Here is a 9,985-nt window from a genome sequence, read left to right as displayed (position 1 = left end):
TATCCCCTTGACTTCACCCTCCCTCCCAGGCTGGGAAAGGCAAACGTCACACAAGGGCTCAGGCACCTTCTAGGCTTGTTCGGGAGGGTGGTAAACCACCCCCGCCCCCCGGAGCCAGCACAAGAATTAGCCTCTAGTTATCCAAGTATTCGGTGAGATGCCGGCAGCGGTTTTGTCACAGCCCCGGGGTCTGCCATCACCCTTCCTGTGGGGCACTCGCCAGGATCCTGAATTTCCTCAGTTCCCCTTAGCGCTCTGCCTCGGATCCCCCTCGCTTCTCCTTCGGGGCCTCTGCTGTCCTTCTCTCTCCAGCGCCGGCCGCTTCAGTCCCTCCCCACTTCTTCCTTCGCCAGCGCTGGCTTTCACTTTACTTCCCCCCTCCTCTTTCACTGCCCTGGCGGTTAACCACCTCCTGGCCCTCGCTGTCCCCCTTTCCCTTCCCCTCCTGCCGCCTGTCCTCCTCCACTTGTGAGTTCTCCCACTCGTGCAACTCCCTCCGCCGGCTCCGCCGCGCTGCAGGTTCTTCCAGTCAGCCTGTCTGCACCCGTCTCCCCACAGATTCCCCCTGCATCCCCTGGCGCTGCCCCCGACCCCTTTCACGGGTGGCACCGGCAGCGTGTCTTTGGAAGTTCCCCTGAGCTGTCTCTCGTGGGTGCACTGTTCACCCCACACTGGCATAGTTACAGGAACTGAGCACCGTGGTGCCGGGGGGTTCGCGCGACTGGCGGTAGGGCTGGAGCGGTTCCCGAAGGAAGTCAAAAACCTCTGGGCCTAAGGGTAGATGATCAGCAGCCTACATGGGGAGCCATGAGCAGAGACAGGCCCACGGATAAGCACCGTCCCTGCAGAAACGGCTGCTTCTCCAGGGAAGGAGGCAGCTGAGCTGTGTCATGGTGCCCATTGAACTGGTGGAAATCCAGGCCTGGGGCAACTGAGTGACTTGCCCAGGATTCTGCAGCAGAACTTGAGGCCTCTCTCCGGAGCCCCGGGCCGGTGCGTTAGCTGCAAGACCTTCCTTTCTTTGTCTCGTCTGGCAAAAAGTCCCACAGTTGCGATCAATAATGCTGTGTCCTCAGGGCCTGAGAACGGGAACCTGGGTCTGTCTGGGGAGCCGGCAGGGAATGTGAGGAGCAGGGGCTGGGTGTTTGTGTCAGCCTCTGTGGCGAATGGCATGGTAAGTTAGTCATGTAAGGCAGCGGCACAATAGGCCTCCTCCAAGCCACATTTATTAACCCTCCCCTGCCTGTAAGGCAGGTCAGGATCCTTATTGGGGAAACTGAGGCACAGAGCGGGGACGGGAGTTGCCCAAGTCCACAGAGGGAGAGTGTGTCAGAGCCGGAATTGGAACTCGGGAGAGCCTGCACTACAGGCCTGGGCCCAAAGTAGCCCTGGGCCAGAGCCAGGAACTGGAGCTAGATGTAGTCTGAATCCCAAAACAAACCTATGGCTTAACCTTCTTCTGTAGCCCTTTGCGGGGAAGGGTGTGTGCGGATATCCTCGGGCAGGGCACCAACTGTCCTTCCGAACCCCGGGGCTGCGCACTTTGGCAATTAACATCACCCCTCCCACCCCCGATTCTGCTGGAGGGAACGGGCGGGGGTCTTTCAACTGGCCTCTTAGTAACTGGCCTCATGGCTGGGGGGAAGCAGTAGACACGAGAGATCTCCATTGTGGTGAGGCTTTTGACACACTCCTACATGACTTTCTCCTACGCCAACTAGGGCAGTGCGGTCACATGACATTACTAGACGGTGGGTACACAACCAGTTGGAAGACTGTACTCAAAGTCGTTGTCAATGATTCATTATCCAGCTGGGAGGGCGTATCTAGTGGGGTCCTGCCGGGGTCAGTCCTGGGTCCGGTGCTGTTCTACATTTCATTAATGACTTGGCTAATGGAGTGGAGAGCATGCGTATAAAGTTTGTGGACGTTGGCAAGCTGGGAAGGGCTGCTAGCACTTTGGAGGTCAGGATTAACCTCTGAGGATAGGACAAGTAGCAATGGGCTTAAATTGCAGCAAGGGCGGTTTAGGTTGGACATTAGGAAAAACTTCCTAACTGTCAGGGTGGTTAAGCACTGGAATAAATTGCCTAAGGAGGTGGTGGAATCTCCATCATTGGAGATTTTTAAGAGCAGGTTGGACAAACCCCTGTCAGGAATGGTCTAGATAATACTTAGCCCTGCCATGAGTGCAGGGGACTGGACTAGATGACCTCTGGAGGTCCCTTCCAGTCCTATGATTCTATGATTAGAATTCAAACTGATCTTCACAAATTGGAGAATTGGTCTGAAATCAGCAAGATGAAATTCAATAGAGACAAGTACAAACGTAACACCCACAGGATCAAACCTGGGACCTCGGGAGCTAAATGCCACATGGCGCTTAGCTGAGGCTGTAGAGTAGACTCACTAATCGCTCAGGGGTCTTGGTGCCACTAGATGGGACAGAACACCACCCCCAGGAGATGTGAGGCTTCCATACGGCTCCCCATCACGGAATCAAACCCCGGTGCCCCGCGTAACAGGCGGGGATACTTATGACCATACTTAAGAAGGGAAAATCAAAGGCACAACTACAAACTGGGTGATGACTGGCTAGGTGGTCGTACGGCTGAAAAGGATCCGGGCTATAGTGGATCACAAATTAAACATGAGTCAACCATGTGATGCTGTTGCGAAAAAGGCAAATCTCATTCTGGGGTGGATTAACAAGAGTGTTGCCTGTAGGCCAAGGCAGATAATTGGGAGGCCTCAGCTGCGTACCGTGTCCTGCTGTGGGCCCCGCGCTCTAGGAAAGATGGGGACAGTTGGAGAGAGTCTGGAGGAGAGCAACAATACTGAGCGGAGGTTTGGCAAACCTGACCCGTGCAGAAAGGTTGAAAGAACCGGCCCTGTTTAGCCTAGAGAAGAGAGGGCCGAGGGGGGACATGATACCAGTTCTCAGCGATGGAAAAGCTTGTTATAAAGAGCACCAATCTCTGTGGCCGCCGAAGGCAGGACAAGAAGCAATGGGCTTAAACTGCAGCAGGGAGCTTTAGGTCTGATATTAGGAAAAACTTTCGAACTCTCAGGCCGTGAAGCTCTGGAACAGTTACTAGGGAGGTCGTAGGATCCCCATCACTGGAGGTTTGTAAGACCAGGCTGGACAACCACTTCTCAGGGCTGGTCTAGTATTACCTGGCCCTGCCTCAGCGCAGGGGACTGGACTAGATGGCCTCTGGAGCTCCCTTCCAGCCCTACGTTTCTACGGTTCTTTGGCTCAGGCTCCCCGGCGTGCTGGCCACACCACGCAATGCCAGCAGTGCAGAGACCCTATGCCCCCAGCCCCCTGGGGAGAGGAAAGCACAGGATTCATATTGTGTAACCGTTGTTCCCGTCGGTGCCTGCTGGGCCAGAGCCCTTCACCTGGCGGGGCGTGGGAGCAGGGTGTGCCATGGATGGAGGTGGGGAATGCCCCCGTAGATGTATTGGTGTCAGGGAAGGGGGTGGGGCAGGAGGCTGGCAGATGTCCCATAGGGGGCCTGCCACGGCTCGAATGGGATCATAGACTCATAGAGCCACAGGGCGAGACGGGGCCGCCAGGGTCAGCCAGTCTAACCCCCGCCATGAGGCAGGATTGGTTGCGTCTGGCCCATCCCAGACAGATGGTTCCTGCCACCTTCGGAAACCCTCCAGGGAAGGAGCTTCCACAACCTCCCGAGGCGTCTGGTCCATTGTCCTCCTGTTCTTACAGTTAGGACGTTTTTTCCTGAGATTTCATCTAAATCTGCTGTGCTGCAGTTTGACCCGTCACCTCTTGTCCTGCCCTCAGTGGCAAGAGAGAACAACTTTTCTCCATCTTTTTTATGGCAGCCTATCAAGGATCTGAAGGCTGTTGGCATGTCGCCCCCCCCACCCCCATCTCCTCTTTTCCAAGCTAAACATACCCGGTTCCTTCAGCCTTTGCTTGTGTGGCTTGTATTCCATCCCTTGGATCCTCTTTGTCCCACATCTCTGGATCCTTTCCAGTTTCTCTACATCCTTCCTATACATGGGTGACCCAAACTGGACACCGTACTCCAGCTGAGGCCTGGCCAGCGCGGAATAGAGCGGTCCTGTCACCTCCCGTGACATGCCTCTGTTAGTGCAACCTAACATGGCATTTGCTTTGTTTGCAGCAGCATCACATTGCTGACTCCTGTTGACCTTGTGATCCACCCGGACTCCCAGATCCTTCTCAGCAGTGCTGCTGCCAACCCCGCTAACGAGGAGCAGGTTAATTATGTGCATTACATTGGCTACTAGGGCCCGCAGACAAGAGCAGGGCTGAGCCAGCCCCTGTCCAGATGCAGAGCAAGGCCTTGTCTGCACTAGAAAGCCTTTGCCAGTAGAAGTCTGCTCGTCCGGCTGTATCGGCAAGGCCCCCCAATAGAGACGCAGCTTATGCCGGCCAAAGACTACCTTAGCCAGCATCGCTTATGTCACTTCCCCAAACAAAACAAGCTGTCCCGGGGAAAGTGCTCTTTCACCGGCTTAAATGTGTCTACACTGGGACTTTGGCCGGCATGGCTCTGTCGGTTGGAGCATGATCCTTTTGCTCGTCTAACTGACACAGACCAGGCCGGGCCGACAACCCCTGCTCCAAGGAGCTTGCCCTCTAACTAGGCAGGACCAGGAGGGGGAGAAAAGACGTACCCCTTTGCACACAGAGCCCTAAGGCCCAGCGAGATGAAGTGAGCTGCCCAAGGTCTGGGTTCGAGCTGAGGCCAGGCCAGCACCTTTCCCACGAGTGCAGCCTTCCGCTCTGTGCCAACAACCACTCTGACTGGGAGCGCCCTGTGTTTCCTGAGCCCTGCTTCGCGGGTAAAGCTGGAAGGGATTGGTAAGAGCAGGGAAACTGAGGCGGGTGCCAGACTTGTGTGACACATAGGGGAATTGGGCATCCCTCAAAACGCGGGCCAGTTGCGGGGTATGAAGCAAGGTGCTGAACTGGGGTTGCCGAGTCTCTCCATTTTATTGCCCAGTTTGTTGATTTTTGGTGTTTTTCTTCAAGCCCCAGCTCCCAGAGTCATTTGGAGGGGGGGGTGAAAATGTCAATTTTTATTTAAAAAGAAAATGAGAAGTTCCCAGCCTGGCCCTGTTGCTGAGAAAACCTGGAAACCGCCAAGCCCCCGGGCTCAATACCCAGAAGGCAAAGGGAAAGAATCCAAAAGAGATTTTTTAAAATCTCGTGATTTCGAAGCCAATCCAGTAACTTTGGAGGGCCTGACTCGTGATTCTGGCATGTCAGTGCTGGGCCTGGCTCTCAGCCTGGTCAGTGGGAAGTGGGGGAGGGGAGCATTTGTCATAAACTGCCCAAACCAAAGTCCTTTGGCTGTTTGCCTTCCAGCTCCATGATTCAGAGGGAGGGACTGTCCCATTTGCTGCAGCCCCCGTATGTCCCTCCAGTCGTATTCGGGGGCTGTAAAATCCCCACCCCCACCCAGGGCAGGCCCCATGTGGGACAGCCAGGCCCGCTGCCACCTCCAGTGCAGAAAGAGGCTAGAGTCAGGGGCTGCTACAGCCACTCTGGGGTGCACAGCTGCTCAGAGACCACTTGGTGGACTGGACTCTCGGGACTGCCTGAGATATTCCAGGGATCATCTCAGTCGCTGAGCAGGTGAGCCAGACCCACCAGCCCGGCATCTAGAAAGGAGTTTCCAGGCCACCTCAGATCACCGGTCCACCCCGTCCAGCTATGGCTGATCTCTGATGCTTCAGAGAGGGGCATCTCCCCCCAAAATGTATCTGGCCAACTGTGCATGGGGGAAGGGGAGGCGATTTCTTCCTGACCTCTGCAGGTGACAGACTGAAACCCTGAAGCATGAGAATTGATTATAGTCATTGACTTAGTGCAGAGCTGCAAGTGTTATCAGCTGTTGAGGGAAATGCAAACCATCCTGTTTTCCTCATGGTCCATGGAGGGAGGGAACGAACCAGGGGACTCACACATCCACAGCCTCCAAGACCAGATTCCCAGAGCTAATTGTGTGTGGATGTGTTTGCTGGCTTGGAATCCAAAGAGGCAAAGAAACAGACAAAGGGCGAAGAACTGGGAACGGTACATGAGGGTCGACTGGCTAAATCCAGAAACATCCATTTTTTAAGAAGTTACAGGTGAATAGAGCTGTCCAGAGAGCGACAACTCCATTTTACAGCCAGTTTGGAGGTTTCCGGTATAACAACATCATAGCTAGAATGCCAGGAAATCCCAGAAGCAGCACTCTTTAGAGAACAAGAAAGACAAACCAGTAACTGAGCTAAACCCTTTCCCATTTATAAAATCTCCCAGCCCCCCTCTCCACGCTGCCCCCACCCCCCAGGATCCCGCCCCATGCACACAGACACACGGACCATGAGCAACTGCAGTGGACAGGTTTTATTTGACTGTTACAGACATTGGTACACAAAGGGCATTTCCACGCACACGGGTGCGCCTGGAACAGAGCAGGGTCTCTTCGCCGGGTGGGTCCCTGCCGAGGGCTCAGCGGTACTTGTACGAGAGCGCATGGGCCACCACGCGGACCAGCTTCTGCCAGGCGGCCTGGCAGGCAGGGGTGAACTCCCTCCCGAAGTGGGCGGCCAGGACGATGACGAGGATGTCACCCAGGAGCTGAAGGGGAGAAAGAGGAAAATCCCGCCCTGGTCAGTGGGGCTCTGAACCCCTCCACGTCTCTCTAGCTACTAAGGGCTGGTGCTCAGCGACCATGGTGGTCAGGGAGAGATATAGGGAGATACATGGTGGGGGCTAGAGAGAGAGAGAGAGAGAGAGAGAGAGGGTGGTGGATTGATGAATGGATGATGGAGTTTGGGGCTCTGAGATTTTATCTGCATGGCACTGCCAGAAAACTTTCTCCCCAGCCCAGGACCCCGCGACGGTCTCTGTTTCATCTGTGTGTTCTGCTCTCTTTGCCTCCCCCAGCTCCTGCTCTCTCCCTTCTGTGTCTTTCTGACCTTAACTCCTCGTGTCTTCTCCTCTATTCCTGTGGGGTGACTCTCTCTCCCCACCCCTCGTCCCCCCGAGTGCAGGGCCAGGCCAGCACAAGGCCTATATGCTACTTAAGTCCTCACAATAGGGCTTAAGTGGGACCTACGGGGTGTCCCCTGCAGCAGGGGAATATCACTCTGACCAGCTCTCTCCTCCCTCTTCCCTGGCTCTGACCCCTTTCCTCTCCCACAAACCCTTCCCCTCTTCTGGCCCACACCCCTTGCCATCCTTCCCCTTGCTCCCACCACCTCCCCCTGGCCCCCGTTGTTCCCCTGACCCCTCCACCCCCTGCCCTCTTCGCTGTATCCGTCTGTCGCTGGCGTCTCTCCACCTTTCTAACGCCACCCCGGTGATCCTCCCGCACCTCTCTAGCTTCCACTGGCACCTGCCCTTCGCTCTGGGCCTGCCCCGCGGTTTCCTCCCGCAGGCCCTTAGCACCTTCCCGCCTCCCTCCCATCAGCCCTTTGCCCAAAGGGGCGGGACGGGGGGGGTTGTGCACACAGCACTATGGGGCTGGGATCATCATGGGGGAGCAGCACTTTCACTCCCTGGACATCCCACTCGGCACCCACCAAAGGGGCTGATCCACCCGAGCGTGACCTTCTCCCCACAGATCCCTCCCCTAGCCCCCCGCTCACTTCTCTTGGACCAAACCCATATCACGCCCCCTCCCCCCTTCAGAGCACGCCACCCCCTCTCAGCATCCCTCCTGTCACTGGATCCTGGGCCCAGGTGGCCTCGGCAGATTTACACCTGCATTACTGGATCCTGCCATCTTCAGAATCTCCCCTGAGCCTGCTCCCCCGGCCTGGCACCTTGTACTGGATTATACAGCGTCACTTTCTCGCTCTCACCCATGGCCCAGTGCCCCTTTGGGACCTTGCTCACCAGTGGCCTCCTCCATGCCCCAAAGGGAGAACCACCACTCAACCCTGCCCTGTCCTGGGGGATCGAAGAGGGGGACCCAGCAGCCCGACTCACCCTGAAGTTCTCGGGATCCACGTGCAGCTTGTCACAATGCAGCTCGCTCAGCTTGGTGTAGGTGGCCTTGATGTTGTCCAGGTTCTTCACGGCTTCCCCAAAGGAGGTCAGCACCTTCTTGCCGTGGGCACGGACCTTGGGGTTGCCGATGATGGCGGTGGGGCTGGAGAGGTTCCCGAAGGAAGAGAAGAACCTCTGGGTCCAGGGGTAGACAATCAGCAGCCTAGAGAGAGGGAGACAGGAGCAGAGACACACACAGGGTTACTGCAGCCTCGCCGCAGAAGCAGCGGCTTCACCAGCCCAGGGGGAGGGAGGGGACAGAGGGTCAGATGCCGTGGGGCTCGGCCTACCTGGCCAGGGCTTCACCACCACATTCAGCCACGTTGACCTTGCCCCACAGGCTGGTAATGAACTGCTTCTCTTCGGCTGTCCAGTGCACCATGGTGACGAGCGAGGGGTCCTTTGCAGATGCAGATGAGGGAGGAACCTGTAGCTGAGCGGCAGACCCCCAGCAGGGCTTTTATCCCCCAGCCTCAGCTCCTCCCCTTCTCTATGGACATGGCCATTGGTCAGCCCTGGGGTGAGGTCTGCACTGGCTGGGGAGAGGCCACTCCATGCCTGAGTCAGTCTGTGCAGGGGGGGATGTGCTGAGTCGGGGTCCCAACGGACATGCTAAATTCAACCTATGGGACTCTCCTACTTTCAGCACACACCCCCACCCCCACCCTTGGGCCTTGTCCCCAGGGGGATATTGACCCCAGCAGACGGTGCTGTCACAAAGGACTTTGGCACTTGCGCCCATAACCCTTGTCTTCTCTTTAGCACCGGACAGGACCTGTAAATTGGGGGCGAAGTCGCCCCTGCCCAGAGGGACGACCCAAACCCAACACGTCTCTGCAGTTCCACTCAAAATGGCCCAGATCCTGCACTTTGGCAGAGCTGCACTGAGTACTACAGAGTTACCCCGGCAAAGGATCTGACCCTAGGTGCATTTAGGGTGAATCCCAAGGGGGCAGCTGTGACCCTGTGGAGGGTCTGTGGGCGGGTATTGTACATGGGACGTTGCTGGCAGGGGGTTGGCTAAGGGATGCGCTCGCCCCTGGTGCAGGTTTCACGGGGTTGATTGTGTGCCATACTAGGCATGTCACACACATGTGGCTGGCCCTGACCCCTGGCGGAGCTAGAGGCCCGGTGTCAGCTCCCCCGCGGGGTCAACGGGTGCCGGCAAGGTCGATGGCCAAGCACCCATTCACACCAGTGGAGGATCTGGCCCATTGACAGTTTCCAATACAGGGCTGGGCTCTCCATTCCCTTACACCTTGTGTAGTGAGAATGGGGCACGAAATCCGGACAGATCAGCGTGATCACGTTTTGCACCCACGGGACACAGGTGCAAGTCACGGCCCAGGGGAGGAGAGGGTCAGGCCCATGATGTTGAGTGGTTCCACGTAATTTTAGGGCCTAAACAAGGGGAGAGTGAAAATTTCAGGTGGCTCCCTGGGTGTTTGTGGTGTTTCTCTGGCTTTAACCCAGAGTCAACAAGGGCAGAATATGATGCCCAGTGAAGACCTCGGGATCTGGCTCTTCATGGAGGTATTTTGGAGACTACATTTAAAAACACTGACCCAGACCCTCTGCTGGCACAAACTGACCTAGCTGAGCCCCTGGCCTATTTCACATGGTGTCCAACTTAGAATATCAGGGTTGGAAAGGACCTGAGGAGATCTTCTAGTCCAACCCCTGCTCAAAGCAGGACCAATCCCCAGACAGATTTTTGTCCCACATCCCTAAGTGGCCTCCTCAAGGTTTGAACTCACAACCCTGTGTTTAGCAGGCCAATGCTCAAACCACTGAGCTATCCCTCCCCCCTTACATGCCTAATGAACAGGCTGGCACAGGGACCCCTCCATTTCACTTGGGTCCCATGAGCTGGCTCAAGAGGCCCCTTTCAGAGAACAGCTCAGCCCCGTCCCATTGGGCTGATAACTCATGAGGAGC

General features: G+C 56.4%; 1 protein-coding gene across 1 annotated transcript; it reads right to left on the bottom strand.

Moving 5' to 3' along the window:
- Positions 1-6,379: 6,379 nt before the first annotated feature.
- LOC112120387 (hemoglobin subunit beta) lies at positions 6,380-8,489 on the bottom strand. Its single transcript, XM_026662901.2, has 3 exons — positions 8,338-8,489; positions 7,988-8,210; positions 6,380-6,631 (listed from the first exon to the last, which is right to left on the bottom strand). The coding sequence occupies exons 1-3, from the start codon at positions 8,427-8,429 to the stop codon at positions 6,503-6,505; spliced, it is 444 nt and encodes a 147-aa protein (XP_026518686.1). The 5' UTR covers positions 8,430-8,489; the 3' UTR covers positions 6,380-6,502.
- Positions 8,490-9,985: the final 1,496 nt, after the last annotated feature.

The sequence above is a fragment of the Terrapene carolina genome, unplaced genomic scaffold, assembly GCF_002925995.2.
Source record: "Terrapene carolina triunguis isolate 2854851 unplaced genomic scaffold, T_m_triunguis-2.0 Scaffold31239, whole genome shotgun sequence".
Classification (NCBI taxonomy): Eukaryota; Metazoa; Chordata; order Testudines; family Emydidae; genus Terrapene; species Terrapene triunguis.
The sequence above is the reverse complement of the archived record's forward strand: the minus strand, read 5'-3'. Positions and strand labels throughout refer to the sequence as shown.